Source organism: Diorhabda carinulata, chromosome X (assembly GCF_026250575.1).
Source record: "Diorhabda carinulata isolate Delta chromosome X, icDioCari1.1, whole genome shotgun sequence".
NCBI classification, from domain to species: Eukaryota; Metazoa; Arthropoda; class Insecta; order Coleoptera; family Chrysomelidae; genus Diorhabda; species Diorhabda carinulata.
The window spans coordinates 11,500,662-11,524,662 of NC_079472.1; the positions used below are offsets into that span (position 1 = coordinate 11,500,662).

General features: G+C 30.2%; 3 protein-coding genes across 4 annotated transcripts; 2 read left to right on the plus strand and 1 right to left on the minus strand.

Moving 5' to 3' along the window:
* Nucleotides 1-67: 67 nt before the first annotated feature.
* On the plus strand, nucleotides 68-758 carry LOC130900818 (uncharacterized). Its single transcript, XM_057811709.1, has one exon. It carries the CDS (start codon nucleotides 149-151, stop codon nucleotides 638-640), a length of 492 nt encoding a protein of 163 aa, XP_057667692.1. The 5' UTR covers nucleotides 68-148; the 3' UTR covers nucleotides 641-758.
* Nucleotides 759-2,314: 1,556 nt separating this feature from the next.
* On the plus strand, nucleotides 2,315-5,681 carry LOC130900819 (uncharacterized). The gene is made up of 4 exons (XM_057811710.1): nucleotides 2,315-2,489; nucleotides 4,633-4,728; nucleotides 4,788-4,979; nucleotides 5,540-5,681. The coding sequence occupies exons 1-4, from the start codon at nucleotides 2,459-2,461 to the stop codon at nucleotides 5,578-5,580; spliced, it is 360 nt and encodes a 119-aa protein (XP_057667693.1). The 5' UTR covers nucleotides 2,315-2,458; the 3' UTR covers nucleotides 5,581-5,681.
* Nucleotides 5,682-7,484: 1,803 nt separating this feature from the next.
* On the minus strand, nucleotides 7,485-23,364 carry LOC130900528 (calmodulin). Of its 2 annotated transcripts, none has more exons than XM_057811222.1 (4): nucleotides 22,814-23,364; nucleotides 22,333-22,507; nucleotides 15,469-15,711; nucleotides 7,485-8,426 (listed from the first exon to the last, which is right to left on the minus strand). In XM_057811222.1, exons 1-4 carry the CDS (start codon nucleotides 22,814-22,816, stop codon nucleotides 8,398-8,400), a joined length of 450 nt encoding a protein of 149 aa, XP_057667205.1. In that variant the 5' UTR covers nucleotides 22,817-23,364; the 3' UTR covers nucleotides 7,485-8,397. The 2 variants fall into 2 exon arrangements, with proteins under 2 accessions (XP_057667205.1, XP_057667204.1); XM_057811221.1 differs by lacking the exon at nucleotides 7,485-8,426 and adding an exon at nucleotides 10,667-10,768 and having other exon boundaries at nucleotides 22,814-23,118.
* Between the last annotated feature and the right edge of the window lie 637 nt (nucleotides 23,365-24,001).

Sequence of the window (24,001 nt, forward strand, 5' to 3'; positions counted from 1 at the left end):
CATTTACAATTTATCATCAAATCCTATTGTCTTCTACAATTTTCTTTAAAATAATTTTAACAGTTGGTACTTCTGATTTAAATGTCAAAATGTTGAAGTCATAAGATTGAATTTTGATTACATTTAAATGTAATTTTTACTATGGAAAATGGTTGAACAAACAGAAGATATGGACAAACTGTGCGAAACTCTCGATAAATTAACCCTTGATGCCTTACTTTTAATACAAGAAGAAATCGAGATGAAGTTGAATATTGAAAATGCGATGTGCGAGGGGGAAAGTCATCTGATAAAATCAAGATACATCCTCGGTGTAAATCAAGTTTCATCCCTACAACTTCCAACAGAAAATAGTGAAGAATTCTCTTCGTGTTTTAAAGTGAACGATAGTGAAACGATATTAGGTAGAAAAATATTCGATCTGTACGAAATTAAAAAATCTGATGATAACAATGTGGTAGAACCCCTATGGTGGTTCGGTCGTCTTTCTCCTCAGTACCTCGTTTTCGCACAGAAAATGTTTAGACAAGCTTTACAGTGGACAGTTAAGGCAGCAAACGTACAAAACCGATTACACGACGTTTTGCAAGGGATTTCAGTGTTGAAAGAAATTAAACACAAAATGACTTTGAAAGAATAAATTGAGTATTACGTCTATTATTACTATTATGGTGTTATCTATACTAATCTGTTTTGCTTATATGTGTTTATATACATTTGAGGTTCTTTTCAGTTCAATATAGTTAATTTATGTGCTATTTCAAGTGTATATGTTTTTTCCTTTCCTTTAAGGCAATGTATGTTTATTTTATCGTTCCTACTTAATATTTGAGGCATTTTGTGGTATCCTGTATATAATCAATTCAAGTTGGGCATTTATAGTTCATGTCTAAAGAATAATTATAAATAAACCCCTAAGGTCAAAGACAAGGTAAATAACATTATATTTGCAAAACATGCAACTGGTTTTCAACAATCACATACCAGAACTTATTTCGCAGTTTTCTTATCAAGAAATAAATGCACTGTTGCCAAATTAAATTTATTTCTGTATATTTCTGGAAACAAAAGGTTCAAAGTTGAAATATATTTATTTCTTCTTAAATTAATTGAGGAAATACATAACTTGGATATACAATTGAAAAAAATATTTTTCTAGTGATAATAAGGTCAATGCGAAATTACTAAATTCATTTCTAACCAACAACATATCTACTATTTTGATGTTAAGGTTAAAATTATCTTTAATTCATATGTTACGTTTTAAGAGAAGTCATCATAATTACAAAATAGATAAAAATATGTATTTTAAACTAAATTTAATGTGCCTAATTAATTTTAAACCCAAAATACGTTTTATTTATAAATTTGCGACATAGGTAGTAGTTTAAATACGCAGAAATATATAAGGAAAACATTATTTATGAAGTATTTCAAGGTAACTTACATTCTGAACGAAAAAATATTGTTGGTGACTAAAAAATAGAAAAATTCCCATAAAGGATGTAAAATAAAGTGTTATCAATGTTTGCGGTAATACCTTAGGAATATTCATAAATCTATCATGTTTTACATGAAATACTGAATCATATTATTCCCTAAACGCAAATAGATAGTTGTAGTTTTAAATTTTGGTTAACCACGGCTTCCGTTTAAGAAGCTTGGCTCAATTTAAAAAAATTCCGACAATTAAACATAATAGCAGACTTTTTACCTGATTCCGTTTTTAATACGGCTGGCCATAAATTGATTGTTATGGAATAAAACATGATCTTAAGAAATTACATACTTTTGTAAGCCTCGAAGCCGCCCCTGTCTAATAGAACAATTCCAATGTTCATATTATACTTTGACGTATGAAAAATAAACCATTCAAACAGTCGCATCAAGAGGAACGAGTGAATTGTATTTTTAAAATATGAATTATGTTTTTCTTTAATAAATTAGATTTAGAAAAACAATAAAAATACGAAGTTTATTATTTTGGATTGAGAACTGGCAACATTTATATTGGTTAGGTGAAATGTATCATGGCCATTTTGAAATTTAAATACATCGGATTAGTAGTGACGTCATTTTTATATGTCCAGCTCTCCCATAAACCAACATAAAAATATTTTAAGTGTATATATATGTTAATAGATCATTAATAAAATGACTATAATACTAAAATGATATTCATTTAGATTATAAATTGAAGGTATTTCCAAAATTAAATATTTAAAACAGCAACAAATTATTTTCATATTTGTGTTAGATACTCCTCTGTACTTAGTATTACCAACTGTTTCCCTTGTGGCGCGAATTCCCCTGTCGTATGCCACTGGTTTAGCGGTTATTAGAAGTACCTCTTCAAAAATGGGAATTCTCAGTTCAAGTCTATAAATATCAGTAGTGGAAGTGAATAATTTAGTTTTGTTTTTGTCGTTATTCTTTGACCAAATAAAAAAATCTTGGTATGAAAATGAACGTGTGTATTCTAATGTTGGGTAAGTTAACTTGATTTTATTAAAATTGAATTGAATGTTCCCAAAATTTTATTTGAATTAAATAATTGTTTTGTTTCAATTTTTTCATCAACATAAATACTTTTTCTTCTTCTTTTACTGCAATGGTATACATTACATATAGGAAACAACTTGTTTTTTAATAGTAACGATCTATTATTAAGGGTTAATTTAGGTAAAAATATCAAAAAATTTTCGTCATAATTTGTTTAAATATTAAAATTGTAGAATAAAAGTCACAATATATTCTATGTACCTACAGCCATCAAAACGTTAATGGAGTGTATAAAAACTTAATTATTTAATTATAAATCAGTATAAAAAAAGTTTTATATTAATTATAATAAATTATTTCGTTGAAATTTTCTATCTTTTGTTATATAGTTTTCAAATATAAAACTAATAATCTGTTCTCAAAACTCGATAAACAGATTTAATGATGTAATTCACCGTTGTAATTATCATAATTACCAAGAATATTATTAATTTTATTGTTAATTACACATTCAAATTTTCCAGTTTTTGCAGTTATAACTTCTACATGTACGTAATTTCTATATTTATTCAGTAGCATATCATTTTATACTGAAAAAAAATACTAAAAAAAGTTTATCGACGTTTTTCACCATATCGGCTTAAAATTCCTAAATTTTTTTCAAGTTACTAGATACCAGTTATGGAGGGTAGAGGTAAGGAGAACCATCTCTGCAAAGCAAAATTTTCCCATTATGATTCTATTGTCTGTTAAAGTTTTGTGATAATTGACACTTTATAATTACTTGCAAAAATTCTTACAAATTCACAATGATTAATTAACATTCAGCGTTATCTCACAGTAGCTTTTCTAGGTTATAATTACAAAATTATTTTGGACTACGTAAATAGTTTAGATTTTAAAAACCAACATTTAATTAACGACTCTAGTCATTTGAAATATTAAATTTTCTAGCACTGCATACTTCACTCTATCTAAAATAACTAAATTCATATGATATCTCGTCCGACAGGAGCGCCATTCTGGTCAAATTTTGAATTATAATTTACCATCTGCAAGCGGACAGTTTTTAAGCTAAGTCTACATTTAAAACGGTCCTCCTTATCTCTACCCTCCATAGGTAACAGTAAAACGTATAATAATGTTAAAAATTTTTAATTTCAAGTTGGCTACGAGATTATAATAAATCACTTTACAATACCGGCGTTGCCAGTTCTCAATATATATCAGTCATACTTTTTTTTGATAAAACGATTTGCTTTTAGATCTCTTTTTAGAGAAAATCAGTTTATAAACTCAAGAAAATTAACGTTTCGATGTTCAAGACCAACTTTTTACCAAAAAAAATTTATATTTAAAAAAGTCTGAGTAGTCAAAAAGTTGAAAAAATTCTTAATATATGAACTCTGAATGTGTGCAAACAAGTTACTTTGAGGAAGTGTGTCTACAAGTCAAATGCTTGAAAAATAATTTGACGGATGTGCGCCAGCAAGTCATATTTTGATAAATACCGAAATGCGTGGAAAATTTTTTCGAAACTAATTTTCTATCAAAAGACACGTAAATAAAAAAGGTTTATCAAGAAAAACATTAAAAATTGTATAAGAAATGAAACGTTGAGGAAATTCTTAATAAATGAGCCCTGGATGTGTGCAAACAAGTCAACTACTTAAAATCAAGTTGAGGAAGTGTGTCAACAAGTCAAATTCTTGAAAAACAATTTGATGGATGTGTGCCAGCAAGACATATTTTGATAAATACCGAAATGGGTCAAAAATTTTTTCGAAACTAATTTTCTATCAAAAGGCACCTAAAATCAAAAAGATTTATAAAAAAATATTTAAAATGGTATAGGGAGTGAAAAGTTGAGTAAATTCTTAATAAATAAAACCTGGATATGTGCAAATCAGTTAAATACTTGAAATCAAGTTTAAGATGTGTGCCGGTAAGTCATCTTTTGACAAAGACCGAAATATATTTTTTTATCCAAGAGACGTAAAATCGATAATGTATAAAAAAAGTATAAGAAGTGAAAAGTTGAAGAAAATACACAATTCGAATTTTTATTTATTTTTGATGTTAATATTATAATTGTTTTTTCTGATTATATAAATTTATTTAATTTCCTAGCTGTTGCTGTGGTGGGAGTTAGTTGTTTACCATCAAGGCAGCGGCGTCAATTCGATTGGACTTCATGGGAAAATGTACCGACGAATAATGTAAACGGTAAATAATAAATAGAATAACAATAATAAAAAATATGTTGAATCATACCGATTATTTAGATTGGAATTCTCAAATTAATTCGAACGAAGTTAGTACAACTCAAGGAACTACAACTACTACCATGTCGCAAAATTACAGACAATGCTTGAACGTATGTCCGCGTACTTTTGAGTATAACCCCGTATGCGGTACTGATGGAGTTACGTATACCAATCGACAAACATTGAACTGCGCCAGATCTTGTGGACAGAGTAAGTGGAAAAAATATTTTTTTGACATTGAAATCCGAAAAAAGTTTTTTAACATTGTCACAAAATGGCGACGACAGTTTTAGTAGTGGGATTGTGGTAAAATAAAACACCAAAGTGTACTAAACCTAATATATTTCCGAGCTTTCGAATACTTAAATATTCATCTTCTGGGAAGTTTTAAATTTTTTTTAAAATATCAAATTCAACGACTTCAAGAAGCAATATTGATGTTTTTTTTTGATGAGATTAATATTTGAAAAAAAAAACGAAATTGAAAACTTCCCACACGATGAATGCATAAGTATTTGAAAGCTTGGAAATATATTAGGTTTAGTACACTTTTGGGTTTAATGTTGCCACAATCCAACTACGAAAACCTTCATAATCTAGCTGGCAAACACTTCGCTCCAGTTCATTCACCAATCAAATAATTGACTAAATAATGTATACAGGGTTGATCAATACTTATTGTCTATATACGTAAACACATTGAAACCGTGTTGCCAGATTTGAATTTATCTCAAAATCTTTAGTAATTATTGAAATAAATTTTGTTTTAGATGTTAGTTTACAAAGGGGCGGCACGTGTCAACCTCTCTAGATTGGATTAACAGATAGTTCATTATTATGATGTGTAATAATATTGCACAATATTTTTTTTACGACTGATTACTCAAATAAATAGTTTTTCAATGTGAACAATTTGATTTATTTTATTCCCCAACCTCTTCCCAAACCCAGTCCCTAATAACCCGTAATTAAAATTTTTTTGATGCTTCTTTACAAAAACCCTTTGATAAATCATCCTGACGAATGTGAAATCATTTGTTTGGTTCCTTTTTACGTAAAATTGAATATATTACAATAAAATAGTTTGTTCATCGACCACCCCCCGTATTAAATTGGTTACCTTACAACGCCATCTGATGTTATTTAAAAAAATTGTTATAATTTGCAATTTAACGCCATCTACTAACCTATCAATTCAACTTATACTTCTTACCAAAGCAGTGCTCTCTAGGAATCAACAAAGCTATTATTAATTCTTGTCTTTGTATAATGCTAAGAAATTAGCATATCGCCCTCTAGTTAACAATTAATCGTACTATTGTATGTTTCTAATAGTTTCCTACGAAAACTAATGCAGCGCCACCTAGTTACATATTAGTAATGCTATTAGATATTAGGAATCAAAAGTTTTCTAGATTTCTGTGAAATCAATTTTGTTTCAAATACAGCGCTCTCCGTTTTCGATACCTGTTTTAAACGTTTTAAGTACAACACATTCCAGATTACTACCATCAAGTTGTAGATCTTTTGCTACTAGCTTTGTACCCTCTAGTGACCAACTAAATGTACTACTATAAATAACAAATCAAAATCCTTTAGTTTCCTGTAAAAATAATTTAAATTCTATTCAGTGACCTCTGGATTCTAATAATTGTTTTAAAACAACACATTATTATGAAAATTGTTGTTTCATCTACTTACGCAGCGCCCTCTAATGACCAAACAACTGCGACATTATTTCAAGCAAGCAAAACGCTTTGTAGGTTCCTGCAGTTTTCAACATAGCGCTTTTTGGTTGCCTATAATTGTTTTAAATGGCGAATAGACTTTGTAGCGCAGCGCCCTTTAATGACCAATAGACTGTTCTAGCAAGAAAAATAAACAAAATGTATTCTAGATTTTCAGAAAAAGAAAATGGCAGTTCCATATTCTACCATAGCGCCTTCTACTGACTAAGAAACTGCAATATTATTTTAAATAAGCAAAATGATTTGTAGGTTCCTGCAAAGTTGTCAATACAGCGCCTTTTGGTTCCCTATATAAGTTTTAAAGGCGATCAGGCTTTATAGTGCTGCGCCCTCTAATGACCAATTAAGTGTACTATCTTGAAAACAAACTAAGCGTATTGTAGATCTCTGCAAAGTTTTAAACTTAGCGTCCTCTAGTTTCCAATAACTAGATGGCAATGAAAATAGTTGTTTCATTTTCTACTGCATCGCGCTCTATCGACCAATCAGCTATATTATCACTTGTAAGGAACAAAATATCTCGTGCTGCAAATACATTGATTGCACTCTGGATTTCAATAAATGTATCTCACTTGTTCAATTCCCAATAAGACGCCCTCTAAGAGTCCAATGAATATTTGCAGTTGTCTATCTTTTGTGTTTATAGTTTCTCTCTTGGATACAGCCTCATCTACCTCATAATAATTTAAATGACTTAGATTTCTATGACGTTTGTTTCACTACCAACGCCATCTGGTCTTTAACCACTTTTAAAATTATCTTTGAGTTTCATATTTAGGAAAATTCGAAGATTTTCGGTTTTGAGTTTATTTTTCACTAAAGCTTTTAATTGAAATCAAAGTTAGCACACACTAGACCGACCGGAGCGGCAAATAAACCGTTCGTCTAGCCGGTCCCATGTGTGCTGATCTTAAGTTGAATTGAAATATTTAGCGAAAAATCAGTGGCGTGGCATAGAGAAAAATAATTTCAATTCGAATATTTTTATTTTTAAATAAAGAAAAGTTTTAATTGTAATAATAATATATTGGGTAACCAGTAAGTAACAGGAAAGATATTTTTTTAGTCACATTTATTTGAAATTTAAACATCTAATAATTTCACATTGTAACCGATACGTTACGGACCTTATATTAATAATAAATTAAAAAAAAATAAGAATAATTAGAAAAATTAACAGGAAACGGGTTGTAATAGGTCTTGAGAAATTGAAAACAATTTTCCTTGCAGAAAATTCGAGCAAATTTCCAACGACCGTTTCACCCTATACAATGTGAACCGAAAAATATTAACATTTCCATGATGCATCGATATAAGACGACAATAAAAACGTGCTTACTTTCCAGCGTATTTAAAAAGTCCTAGGCTACTAAAATGTAAAACCTACGGTACAAGAAAGGGGGTAAATGGGGATAAAAAAAAATGTAAGGGGGATACGTACTATATAGTAAGTGCACAGATGATGCATCACAAAGTATGAAGTGACTGTATCCCCTAAACTAACACCAAATAGAACAATTTTTTTTAATTATTATTATTCTCATTATAATAAGTACGTTTTTTTTCATACTTTGTGACTTTTTTTTAAACTCTCAACTAGAACATGTAGCACAGAATTTTTAATACGGTACGGATCGGTGATTCCTTCGCAACGATCCGAGGTAAAAGAAAAAAAAATATATTATACAAAAATTTACACAATCATAATATTAATTTATAAATATATTTATTAATTAAATTTGTCTTGTAAATGAAATAACGGTTAAGTTATTCACTTTAGTGGGCCCGGCCACAAAGCAAAAAAGTTCGAGGTGTTGAAAAATGTAGACAATGAGCCGGGATGAAACAATGGAAAGCTGAAAATGCGACACGTGATTTCTTCATTTTGAAGTCATCATGGTGACGAACTCTGCAACAACAAACATTTGAAAATGTCGATTATGGTAACGTACGTGCGAGTTTTATAATAATACGAAGTGTGGCTATAAAATAAACGATATTACGCGTGCGCAGTGATTCTAGATTAATTTCAAATTATAAAAAGTTCGCATTATTAATGTCTTAGTTATGAGGGTGGGTCTGAAAGTTTTTAAGGTTTTAAAAAAATTACTGTGTGTCGACTGGAATAATGAATTTTTTTTTCAAAAAACAGTAAAAATGGTTGGATTCGCATTCTAAACATCACTATTTTCAAAATATTTCAGATACGAGGGCGATTCTAATAAGAAAAAGTTAAAATATTCAGCTACAGGGGCAAATATTTTAGAGGTTTGAATATTTAGATACGAGGGTGATTCTAACAGGAAAAAAGTTTAAATTATTCAGCTACGAGGGCGATTTTAATATTATAAAGTTGAAATCTACGGGGGTGGTACTTAAATGACATAAAATTGAATTTAGCTTCGAGGGCAGTTCTAATCTAGAAAAAGTTGAAATATTCAGTTACATTTATTTGTTATAAGAACAGAAAAATATATCGGAATCTACGTTTTACCGCATATCAATCAAAATAATGGAAATTTTTTGCCAAATACAAAAAAATTTGTTCAAAATGCAAATTTGTCCTTAAAAAATTACAATTTTGGAAATATTGATTCAAAATATCGAAAAGTTGCTTCGAATGACTTGTTACGGGGGTAATTCTAATATTGATATGAATCCCAAGCAAAATTGTAATGAATTTGCTTATGAACAATAGCTAGCAAATTTTTGGATTTTTGTTAAAAGATTTCGATAAATAAATTGTTGAAAAATCACAATTTTGAAAATATTGATTCAAAATTACACAAAAAGTTCATTTCACACTTTCGATAACTCAATTACGAGGGTGAAATTTCTTTCGAAAATTTTTTTGAGAAACAACAGAAAGAAAAATTTTGAAAATCTAGATTCCAAATCATATATTTTTTTTATTTAGCAACACTGAGTGATATGAATTTTTCTAGGATCTACTAAGTATAACAAGAGATTCATAAAAATATTTATAATAAACGAATTTTTTTCCAAAATAAGGAAAAAATTTGTGGAAAATAGTTTTAAAAAACTGAAATTTTGGAAATAATGAGAATGGAATTTAAAAAGAATTAATGGAAATGTAATTCAGTGTGATTCTCATTTTTCACTTAGCTACGGGGGTAATACTAAGATCAGCAAACCCAATCGTTTAAAAAAACTAGTTTTCAAAATAATTGGAATTTAGTATCAAAAAACTGAAATTTTGAAAATATCGTCATATGTGAAAAATCAACAGCAAGAAAATTTTTTTCACTAAAAAAAGCGTCAAAATAATAAGATTTGAGGATGGTGCTAATTTTTCATTTGACTACAGGGGTAATACCAAGATTCACAAACCCGATCGTTCAAAAAAACTAATTTTAAAAATAAGGAAAATTTAGTGTTAAAAAACTGAAATTTTGATAATTTCCTCACTGGACAAAGCGTCAAATAATTTAGTTACAATTTTCAACATATTTTCATTAAGCTACGGGGGTAATACTAGAATTTTTAAACGTGATCGATTAAAGAAACTAATTTTCAATAAAAAAATTTTTGGAAATATCGTCATATTTAGAAAAAATCAACAGCGAGAAAATTAAATTTAGTTACGAGGGCGGTTCTCATTTTTCTTGTAAGAAAATGTGAAATGAAAAACATGTTTAGTTACGGAGGCTTTACTAATTTTTCCAGAAAAAAAATTTCGATGAAAAATTTGGGAAATAAGGTTCATGACTTTACAATTCTACCACATCTGTAAATTATCGGACAGTTTTCGTGTTAAATCCCTGCGGTATACGATCAAAAATTAAACTAATTTGTTCATATACAGCACGGGACTGAAATTAATCATAGAAACGCGAACTATAAATAGAAATAATCTCGATATCAAATAGCCACAACTCGTAAAGACACTGTATTAGATTACATAGCATACAAGGTGAGTCTGCTTTAAAAATAATGACAATATAAATTAGTTGAGGGGTTTCCGAAATTAATTGAATATTTTAAAGCAGATTAATTATCGACATGTATTTCAGTTAATTACATAATTAATACACCATCAATTAAGGACGAATTTTCGTTGGCGGCAAACCGTATTTTTTTTGGGTATGGGGATATAAACGAGGAAAAAATAAATAAATAAAACAAAAATAAAAACAATAATTTTATTTACAAGCTATCTAACGTATTTTATTTCCGGTTAAAAATTATTATTATATATTCATTTGGCCAAAAGGTGGGTTTTGATAAATTCTAAAATGAAAAATAAAAAAAAATTCAGTATTTATTATTATTTTTTTAATTAAATCGAATATTTTATTATGGTTTTACCTCCACCTTTTACACTGTAAAAAACGCACACACTGGACACTTAAGTAAAAGGAAAAGCACAATTTTTTTTAAAAAGCTGAAAGACGATACTGGATTTTCGACACGATCTGAGTTAAATTTCAAAGCTATTGGGACTATATTTTCGTATCTACCCGGTATAAAATCATCATTAAAACACTTTAGTTCAGCATTTTCGAACCATTTATCGATGTCTCAAATATCTGACTTTTGAACTGGATTTATGAATTAAATCGAGGTTATATTTTGGTGGGCTATTTTAAAGAGATAGGGAGCTTCGCTGGAAAGTGAAAAAAGTCAAAAATATTCAAAAGGAACTTAAATTTAGTTCAAACCGTTGAATATAGAGAAAATACAAATCTCGATAAATGGATCGTAAGATTTCGTAAACGCTGAATTTGCGTGTTTTTATTATGATTCTATACCAGGGAGATACGGAAACATTATCGCATTTTTTAAACTTACACAACACAATTAGATGTCGATCTATGATAATAAGTATTTTATTGAAATTTCACTTAATTACGACAGTTTTTAAAATCGAATAAAGTCAATAGAGGAAAAATTTAAAAAATCGAAGAAAAGTTAAGTAAATATTATATTATTCGACCGTTATTATCGAAGACAAATTAACCGAACTGCTTCACCATTTAATACCGCTCCATCCACCATTATTCACCTGATTTGTCTATCACGTATTATTTTTTGTTTCCGCGAATTTTGCAAAAAAAAAAAGAAAATCGTTGAATCGTAACGCCCCCGTATTTATCCGTAACTGGATGGATCAAACATAAATCTCGCACCGTCCTCGTATTTATCCGAAATTCTCTAGGGCACATATAAGAAGCCACACCGCCCTCGTATCGATCCAAAATCGCTGGAGCAAAAGAGAAAAAACCACGCCGCTCTCGTATTCATCCGAAACTGACTGGACTTAAGGTGATAAATCTCACCGCCCTCGTATTTATCCAAAACTGGCTGGTCCAAACGTGAAAACTCGCACCGCCCTCGTATTTATCCGAAACTGGCTGAATCCAACGTGAAAATTCGTGCCGTCTTCGTATTAATACGAAATTCGCTGGACTCAAGGTGAAAAATCCCACCACTCTCATATTTATGTATTTATCACAAACTCGCGTGACTCAAGATAAAAAATCTAGCCGCCCTCGTATTTATGGGCAACTGGCTGGTCCAAACGTAAATAATCACGTAGCCCTCGTATTTATTATATGGTATTTTTTCAAAACAATCGTTTGGGTTACACCAAATATTTACCTTCCAAAAAATCATGGGTTTCAGTTATTTTATTTTGGAAAATTTTTATGAAAAAATTTTTTGAAATTCTCGAGAATCGCATAAAATTTTTTCCTAAATTCGATCTAAAGTCACTCATTTGTGATTGTTCCACTTTCCGCGCGGATATTTTAGAATCATTTTGTTGGTTTACCCCGTCGAAAACCATGTTGCTTGTCAAAACTTTCAGGACTCCCATTTATTAATTATAATTTTAAAAAATCCACCCCTATTTCGACGGAGTATAATAACCAGGTAAAGACGAAACCAATTTCTAAATTTTCTAACCTGACCCCGTACATACTAAAATTAGAAAATAAGAAAAATTTCCGATTACGACAATCACCGACTAAAACGCGTGCTTTGGAAATATGGTTTTTTCCGAAATTTTTTTTTTCAAAATTATACGGTTTGACGTTTTTTTTACGTACGTGCATACTACAAAAACAATCCGTTAGATGTCCTAACGCTACAAAAAAAAATTAAAACACGATAACGAAATTTGAGCATGCGTCTAAAGCACATTCTCAAAGCACGACTACTACGAACTGACCAGCTCGAAACACGTGACGGGTACTGATTGAAAACTATGAGCGATAGAGCTCGGAAATCTGCAAAGGAACAACTCTACCAGTCATACAAATCAGCGCATAGATCCGTTCTATAATTAATTATAAAGTGTGCTTCGTAAAAAATATGAAAATAGCAACTCCACGGTCTATCGACACCGACTGATATTGAATTGCATCACAATATTTGATTCGAATAAATAGCGAAAATCAACATAATCTATCATTTAATATAACGTCAGTTGAGGCATATAGATCGTAGAGTAACTATCCAAATTCTAAATAAGAAAAAAAAAACGTAAATTGCAACATAAAAATCATAAATTCATAAACCCCGTAACCCTGTATGTAAGAGATAAAAATACATCTAAATAACACGAAAACTAGTGTATTAAAATTAAGATAATACTCTTTCGATATAAGATAATAAGACGTTTGATCTGCTGTTAGTCAATTTGTAAAACGAAAATTTTTATTTATCACACTGTATACGGCAGATAAATGCTCACAATTATCTCGAAAAAGGGAAAAACATCTAACGAAAAACACAATTTGTCATTTGAAATGTCGATAAATATAAAAAAATTTGTTACCAATTTGATGAGCCACACTGTATACAGGGCATGAATACATTTAGATATCTCAAAAACCATAAATTTCCATAACATTTGGGAAAACTATACGACGAAAAACTAAATTTGAGAATTGGAATTCTGTCAATTAATGTGATAAACGAAATTTTCATCCATTTTGATGAGTCACACTGTATATAGAACATGAAAACATTAAATCATCTCGAAAAAGGTAAGACTCCATTAAAACTGTGGAAACCCTTGTCGAAATACACAATTTAACATTTTAAATACTGTTCATCAGCTTGATAAACGAATTTTTCATCAATTTTTATGAGCCACACTGTATACAGGGCATGAATACATTTAGATATCTCAAAAACCATAAATTTCCATAACATTTGGGAAAACTATACGACGAAAAACTAAATTTGAGAATTGGAATTCTGTCGATTAATGTGATAAACGAAATTTTCATCCATTTTGATGAGTATATAGAGCATGAAAACATTAAATCATCTCGAAAACGGTAAGACTCCATTAAAACTGTGGAAACCCTTGTCGAAATACACAATTTAACATTTTAAATACTGTTCATCAGCTTAATAAACGAATTTTTGATCAATTTTTATGGGCCACACTGTATACAGATCATGAATAAATTTGGATATCTCGAAAACCGTACATTTCCATCAAATTTGGGAAAACTATACGATAAAAAACTTAATTTGAGAATTGGAATTCTGTCGATTAATGTGGTATACGAAATTTTCATCCATTTAGATGAGCAACACTTTGTATAGAACATGAATACATTATAATATCTCGAAAACGATAAAAGTCCATTAAAACTGTGGCAAACCCCCAATGAGATACACAATTTGACATTTGGAAAACTATATATCAATGTGATAAAAGGACATTACTATACATTTTGATGTGCCACACTGTATATAGAACATGAAAACATTAAATCATCTCGAAAAAGGTAAGACTCCATTAAAACTGTGGAAACCCTTGTCGAAATACACAATTTAACATTTTAAATACTGTTCATCAGCTTGATAAACGAATTTTTCATCAATTTTTATGGGCCACACTGTATACAGATCATGAATAAATTTGGATATCTCGAAAACCGTACATTTCCATCAAATTTGGGAAAACTATACGATAAAAAACTTAATTTGAGAATTGGAATTCTGTCGATTAATGTGATACAACGAAATTTTCATCCATTTAGATGAGCAACACTTTGTATAGAACATGAATACATTATAATATCTCGAAAACGATAAAATTCCATTAAAACTGTGGCAAACCCCCAATGAGATACACAATTTGACATTTGGAAAACTATATATCAATGTGATAAAAGGGCATTTCTATACATTTTGATGTGCCACACTGTATATAGAACGTAAATGCACTCAATTATCTCTTAAACGATAGGTGCGCGTCAAAATTGAGAAAAATTTTCGCCGAAATTTACAATTCGATATTTGGAAAAATGCAAATAAATAAAAAAAACGAAATATCAAATTTTTTTAGATGTGCCGTACTGTATATGTATATTTTAATTTTGCCGCATTTTAAAAAACGGTTGAAAAAAAAATAACGTACAAGAAAACAAAACAATTTTAGAAAAAAATATTTTAAAAAAATTGACATATACCGGGGTAAATTCCTAAATAAACCTAACAAAAATAGAATAACCGGAAAAATTAAGTAATAAAATGAAAATATTTACGAAAGAATAAAATGTAATAAGTTTATAAGATCAATAAAATTTATGTATATATATAATAAAAAAACATAGGACAAACATAGTAACTAGTAAATAATGGTAAATGTGGATTAACAAGCTGTACGAAATAATGGATGAATGTTAGAAAAAGAAGAAGAATATGTTGAATGTTTTAACATAATTTTCGCTCTACACAATTAAATAGAATCACAAATATATATATATATACGAGGTTTGTCCGTTTGGATACGTCACTATTAAGAAATAAATTTAGAACAATCCCCGTATACGATTTTTTTATAACGTTTTTATAAGTGAAAATGATAATAGCTTCGAAAACGATATCTTAACCTAAATAACTACATATAACATGCAAATAAGGTGATAATTTTTCATTTTTTCTAAAAAAGAAGAATAACTCACCTTCGTAATTGACTTGACCGTCACCGTCGATGTCGGCCTCCCTGATCATTTCGTCGACTTCTTCGTCCGTCAATTTTTCACCCAAATTGGTCATGACGTGACGCAATTCTGCTGCGGAAATAAAACCGTTACCGTCCTTATCGAATACTCGGAATGCTTCACGAATTTCTTCTTCACTGTCTGTGTCTTTCATTTTACGCGCCATCATCGTTAAAAATTCTGGGAAATCGATCGTGCCGTTACCTAGAGATAGAAAAAAAAATAATGAATCACCCGGTACATCGTTTGGAATATTCCGCGTAATCGATAAGAGATTTCCCATTAAAATAATGACGTGTATTACAATCGATATAATTAACATACTTTGTATGGAAAATATTTTTTAGATATGAACTAAATTTGAAAGATATTTTGTTTTTCAATGAAAAATTTGTTAGCTTTTTAACGATTTTCAATATACCAATAAGTAATATTTCTACTTCATTTTAATAATTGAAATAAAGGAAATGGAATCGATTTTAGAAAAATCAAAATCCCCTATCGATTAAATTCATTCCTAATAGAAATTTTGCCATTTTTACAGGGGATATACGACAAGTACCAGCACTGGATGGACTGCTAATATATTTTATATTTCTATTATTAAATTTCTTTCTATTATTAAATTCATTCCTAATAGAAATGTTGCCACTTCTACAGGAGGTATAACAGAAGTATCAGTACCGTATGGACTGCTAATATATTCTGTATTTCTATTTCTACTTCAGTTTAATAATTCGAATGTAATTTTGGAAAAATCAAAATCCCCTATCGATTAAATTCATTCCTAATAGAAATTTTGCCATTTTTACAGGGGATATACGACAAGTACCAGCACTGAATGGACTGCTAATATATTTTATATTTCTATTATTAAATTTCTTTCTATTATTAAATTCATTCCTAATAGAAATGTTGCCACTTCTACAGGAGGTATAACACAAGTATCAGTACCGTATGGACTGCTAATATATTCTGTATTTCTATTTCTACTTCAGTTTAATAATTCGAATGTAATTTTAGAAAAATCAAATTCCCCATGGATTAAATTCATTCCTAATAGAAATTTGTCCACGTTGCGAGCTTTTAAAGTTTGCAGCCCCTCTTGATCAAGTTCTTTACACCTCCCCATGGTAGAGTCGGTAACACGCTAAAATTTCCTTAGCATGGCTAACGTACAGAGCTCCCCAGATAGGATTCTTAGTCTTGATCCAACACGTCAATCTCCTGTTCATTCTAAGAGATTGGGATCATCCGAAGACCTCCCTACGGACACTTATCTGGCTTCCTTTCTGGACCGTGCCCACTTCCAGACTCCTCGAGGTTTTAGTTTGTTTTCTACTGTCTTCCCAACTATCCCGAAATCTATTTGAATTAACGAGAACCTAGTCTTTGTATCTAAGCTATGGTTCAATGCATCTGTAGTAAAACCTTAACCACTTATACTGGGCTCCAGACCCATTTAAGAAGGCTACGCTGCCGGGCGTTATTCGATATTAAAAAATCGTATCATTTTCTTATCAAATGACTCACACTATATAAATAGAGATACGATAAGTAACGCTTTATCGTATTTATATAATATTACGTAAGTTATTTTCAAGTACTTTCGATTGATAATTATTTAACAGATTTAATGGAATGGCTTTTTTTTCTTATACGAGGGTTATTTAATAAATTACCGACATCAATTTAAAGATGCTAGCGCTTATGGACATGAATTCGGAACATATTTGCACTTAGGCACTATAATTTCATTTATTTTGGAATTTTTACAGGATTGTATTAACAGAATAACTCAAAAAACGGAGTAATGTGCAAAATACGGACCATATTACAGGAGGAATGTACTTTTTCATCAGGATCTCTCATTTCCACACCAACCATGACGAAATTCCACCAAATTGCACTTCGATTTCATTCACCACTTAACGTATTGACCAGATCTAGCCCCTAACGACTTCTCTTTATTTCCTAACCTCAAAGTTTTACTTGTAGGAGAATGATTACCATCAAGTGCATGCGTAGACGCGATTTTAAGGATAACTACCATTTGGAACGGGTAAAAAGGTTAAAACATTAATGAGCTATTTGGTTGAATAAAAAATTTCAAATATCCCTCGTATATGAGTGTCTATAACTAATTGAAAATATTTCGATTGTTTTCGTAAAAAAAAAAATGAAAATTCTTTTGGTTCCAGTTTCTTTTTATCGCCTTTAAATCCACAAATTTAACCAAATATAATCGAATAAAAAAATTTATGGGAAAATTTATGGAACATGAAATTTTTTCTCACATATTGGTTATTGTATAGATACATACACAGATGTACACACGTGTAAAAATAAACGTTTGGTATTGTATAAACCAATAGTTTGTATCAACGTCATTCTAGATTCTATTTACTATACGAGGGATGTGTTTAGCATTGCCGCTCGATGGCACCTTATCGAGTATTTAACGCTTCAAAATTTTCTATCAGATATAACAGACTGAAAATTATTGACAATTAGCATTCGAGCCAATTCGTTGAAACGCAAGTATTGAATCACCGTCAGTTGCTCAATACGAACAATTTTGATATTGAATTGTGCATGCGTAGATCTATTTTCAAGGAATTTCAATACAACAACCAAAGTTTAAGAGCTCTGTGAATATACAGGGCGCCTCAAAAAGAACGATTTATAAAAAACAGTACAACATAAAATGATTAAGACTATTTTCCATAAAAAAAATCAACCTTTCGGATCTCTATGAATATACCAGGCGCCTCAAAAAGGATGATTTACGAACTAATCCACAACAGTCTGCGGATATACAGAGCAACTCCAAAAAGAACGATTTATGAAAAACAGTTTAGAAACAACTGTACATAAATGGATCGGCCCTCGTATTTAGATTTATGAGAGGTTTTCATATGAGAAATCAATTTTATGGAGTTTTGTGAATATACGGGGCGCTTCAAAAAGACTGATTTATAAGAAATAGTTTATAGAAAGGTTAATGTACAACCAGCCGTCGTAAATAATACGAAAATTTTTTTTAAGTATAGATTATGTATACACATAAAACCATTCACGTATATACAGGAAATTTGATAAACAACCCGATTTCTTTAAAGTTTTATCTACATCCATTTCCTGAAAATATGCAATTAAAAAGAGCCCTGACACAAGAAAATTATTAGTTTCGTTATTGTCACGGATAGTAAAATTATTTCGAAATATTTATAAACAATTTACGCCTACTATTATTTCAATTTCCTGCGAAGATAAAATTAAAAATTACTCACAAGATTAATTCAAAATCGGTCACGTAAAAACCATTAAAACGGAGTGGGGATAAATAAATGTGACAATGGAAAACATTTTTAAGCCAGTATCGTCCCGTACAAGGTCTTCCAATTATGGAAATTTCAATTGACGGCATTTAGGCGACTCGGACCAAAATTGTCCCGGAAGTACTTGGCTCGACAAAGAAAATTGTTCAAAGTAATCCCTTTTTCGTTCCATACGCTTTTCCCAGCGATGTTCAATAAGTTCAAACTTGAAACATATGCTGCATAGATTGTGTACTGTTTAATAGAGCCACCAGGTATAGGAATAGCTTAGCTCCTGCAGAGAACACAACAGCAGATTTTTCTCACAACAGTTTCCAAAGCTTCCTTTACAAAATAGTCCAGTAGCCCTCTCTGAGAAGTCTGTCCGCTATGGAGTGAATGGAGACTCCTGTTATGGGACAAGCAAAGCACGTTTCTGTGCTATAGATCTCAAGGGCATTCGAGAATACAGTTGGTGCATTTAAAAGAAAGTCATGGAGAAAAAGCAATGGGCGAGACTAACAGTGACTTTAAAAAGTTCGAGCTAAGGTTCTTCACCACCCATTGTCTTGTCTTTTCTTGGTTATCTCTAATCAGTCAAAAACACGCGGACACGATAAACCCACAATGCTTTCAATAAATTGTGAGTTTCAATCCAGATCTCATGACAATTCGGACGAGAATACGGCTAAACTGATTTATTTACCGTAAATGTTTCTCTCCAGGGAGTAATTCGTGACGCGAAGTAGCATCTAGTCGATATACGAGGGGTAAATAAAGTCATGCGAACATGATAAACTACTTTCAATAAATTGTAAATTTTTAGTGAAGATTCGGACGAGAATACGGCTAAACTGATTGGTTTTCCGTAAATATTCCTCTCCAGGGAGTAATTGGTGACGCGAGGTAACATTTAGTCGATATACGAGGGGTAAATAAAGTCATGCGAACATGATAAACTACTTTCAATAAATTGTAAATTTTTAGTGAAGATTCGGACGAGAATACGGCTAAACTGATTGGTTTTCCGTAAATATTCCTCTCCAGGGAGTAATTGGTGACGCGAAGTAGCATCTAGTCGATATACGAGGGGTGTACAGAGTGTTTAATTAGTTATAATATGTTATACTTTCAACTTATTCATGTTAATTGTTAATATTCACCTGATTCGACTAATTTCGATTATTTTTTGTTCACAAACTCTCCTCAAAGGAGAACGCAATGTGAAAATTGTCGATGATGCCGTATGTTATTGGGTTTTTACACAAAAAAAGATAATAATTTCAGCTCCATTGTGAATAAAGATATTAATAAGAAAATATTAGAGAAAATATGAGTCTAGTTAATTTCAAACTATTAGAATGTCAAATGTCACATTTCTTCGTTGATTTTGAGGGAAAAAATGAAAATTATTTCTTAAAAATAAAAAAAAAATCCTAATATTTTACAATTTCCTATAAATGTGACACGAAATTAGTCATCAACAAATGCCATAAAATGAATCATGGTGTTATTTAACATAAATTTTTATTGTATGAACATTTCACAGGAAAATTTACATTTTTTTATCATGTTTGATATTTTCTTTCATACTCATAAGGCATATATACAAAGCTGAATCACTGTTTGGATTATCAAAAACATAGATTTGGGAGTTTTCAACCCAAATTCAATAGTATATGGTCCTAAATACATGACAAAATTTTGGAAAATAGACACCAGGTTAGAAGTTAGAAAAAAAAACTAAAAAGGAACACAGTTTAATATAAGAAAAGCCAATAAGAAAATATTGGAAACGTATACTGCTGCTTTATAGACTAGAGAAAAGTCTTTGACAAGGTAGAAATAGAATGGATGGACACGAAGTAGAAGATTTTGTAAAATTATAATGGAAAGAATATTAAATCTAGAGATATAGAAGAAGGATCTACAATGAATAATGGAAAACGAAGAAAATTAGGAATGGGAAGAAAAAGAATAATATAAGAAAAAAGAAATTTTAAAAAATTATAAAAATTAATAGCAAATCTAAGATATACAAGAATCCGGAGGAAGGTAAAACATAGTTAGAAAATGAGTTAACTGTAACAAGAGATTTTTTTTAGTTCTGGTTATATCTGGTTTACGTCAGAATATAAATTGTTGAAAAAGAAAATACATGCAAAACTTTGTATATTTAATCAAATTCTTGAATAAAAATGACGTTGAGTTGAGTTTTGTTAACAAATATTATTTTCTCAGTGTAATTCCATAACAAATTTCTTTTTTTTTTAAGTAAAAATGACGTAAAATTGAGTTTTAATAACAAATATTGTTTTTTCGGTGTAATTCCATAACAAACTTTTTTGTCAAGTAAAAATCGCTTGAAGAAAGAAGTAAAGTTCAGTTTTAATAATGTTTTTCAGTGTAATTCCATAACAAATATTTTTATGAGTTAAAAATTAAGCACAAAATGATGAACACTTTTGTTATAATAAAAAATATTGTTTCCTCAGTGTAATTCCACAAAAAACCTTTTTTAAAGTGAAAATCATGTGAAAGAAAATTCACGTAAAGTTGAGATTTAATAACAAAAACTGTATATCAGTATAATTTCATAAAAAACCTTTTATTAAAAAAAAATATGGTGAAAAATTACGCATTAAGTTTTAATCACAAATATTGTTTTTTCAGAGTAATTCCATAACAAATCTTTTTTTTTAAGTGAAATCAGGTGGAACTGATGTAAAATTGAGTTTTAATAACAAATATTGTTTTCTCAGTGTAATTCCATAGCAAACCTTTTTTTGAGTTAAAAATTAATCACAAAAATGACGAAAACTTTTTTTTAGTTCTGGTTATATCTGATTTATATCCGAAAGAAAAGGTTGGAAAGGAAAATGCATGCAAAACTTTTATATCAAATTAAATTCTTGAATAAAAATGACGCTAAGTTGAGTTTTGTTAACAAATATTGTTGTCTCAGAGAAATTTCATAACAAATCTTTTTTTTTAGTAAAAAACTGATAAAAATGACAAAAAGTTAAGCTTCAATAACAAATATTGTTTTCTCAGTGTAATTCTATAACAAACCTTGTTTAAAGTCAAAAACAGGTAAAAAAATGACGAAAAGTGCAGTTTTAATGACTAATATTGTTTTTTCAGTGTACTTCTATAACCATTATTTTTGTTTGTGAAACATTCGAAACGTAATTTTGCAAAATGATTTAAAACTCTACTTTTCTCGATACAAATGTCTAGAAAATTCCATATATCTCGTATATACTACGAAATTTACCAAAAAATGTTTCGTTTCGAGATGAAATACCAAAAAAAATATTTGGAGGTTATAAATATAATTACCATCATTTTAACAATCCCTTTTCTAACGCAAAAAAATCAATAAAAGAAACAGAAAAATCGTATATAAGACTAATTAACCTCTAAAACTGTTGGAAAAGATGCAATTTTGTTGCAAAGATGGAATTAACCAGGTACCTCGAAAGAAAATTAATTATTTACTTACCATCAGCATCTACTTCATTAATCATATCCTGTAATTCGGCTTCAGTTGGATTTTGTCCTAGAGATCTCATTACAGTACCTAATTCTTTAGTAGTAATTGTACCATCGCCGTCTTTATCGAACAGTGAGAATGCTTCTTTGAATTCGGCAATTTGTTCTTCGGTGAGTTGGTCAGCCTAAAAAATGTCAAAGGCTCGATTTTTGTACGTAAATAAATACCCAATAAGCAACAGATCGATATAAGATACATAATTAGTGTAAATAAACGTATTTTAAAGATAAAATAAATACGTTTTTGCATTTACAACGGAAAGTTCCGCATTGCGACACAATATTCACCGGTTCGTCACCAAAACCCGTCATATTTATTTACACAATCCTACATCAAACTTTTAACATTTTACATAAATATGTACAACAACATTATTAACAACAATTTACCTATCAAATAATAAATGCGATGGTAAATAATATTTACTTACCATGGTAATATTTAAAGATTAATTGGTACACTAAACAGAAAAATGTCGACACAACGTAGTAACATACAACGCCTCTCGTCAAAGTGCACCAGCCAACTGTCTTCTCGTTTTGTTTAGGATCGACGTTGGAGAGGAGAGGGGTTAACTGCTGCGAAACCACCAAAGCGCAATAGTGCGGCTACGACACTAACCGGTGGAAATATTCCTACGCCGAAACGACCGTATTTCCACTCTAATAAACCAATCGAATAATATACCTTATTACAAAAAAAAATTTTACAATTTCCAAATTTTCAAATCGGTCCATTATAAGCAAATTTTATTGAATTCAAGAACGGTATTTTACGGATCTAGTTATCGCCGCGAGCTATATGTCATGTTTAAACGTCGGGTGCGGCTTGTTTACAACGTCTACTCGTACGATCGACGCTCGCTATTGGTCGACTTCTACCTGCAATGCGTCAAACAGTCAACGGATCTGGCTTTCGCGCGTTCTTCAAGCGTGCCGCGGTGCGTCGTGCTTTCGGCTTCTTGCGGGTGCGGTAAACGGTATACTACCCTATGCGACGCGCAACGCGTAAAAAATGAAACTGTCGATTAATGTAATAACAAAAACGGTATTAATATTATGTCAGACTTCTATTAATAGAGAGGAAAAAATTATGTACTGGACTCTTATGCTCTATTGATTCTTCCTAATTAGAGTAAACAACTGGGTCAAGACCACTCCTTTATGCCGCTAAACACACCCCTTTCTATCTAATGAATGTATAGTTAGTTAATTTAAACTTTGTTAATAAATTCATTCATACTTTTCCTTGGGGAGCGGGTATCATTCTACATATTTCCATTTTTAGATCATATCAATAGTATTTTCAAAAAATAAAGAAAATATTTGCTAGTGAATCAATGTTATTATTTTATTAGTAAAACATTAATATGTTAGAATACATCAATTCATGTATTTTTCGATCCAAGAAATTTCTATTGTTTCCTTTAAAATCCTATAATTCTTTATTCTAATTTAAAAAACAAAAACTTTACAGTTCATTTTATTACAATCTTTTAACTACGCCATCTATACGTTTAATTCAAAACAAAGAAGATCAATTATTTTTTGTTTTACAGGAAACTGTAAAATAATATTTGTTACAAGGTGTTTTTGTAATATCAAATATAAACAAATAT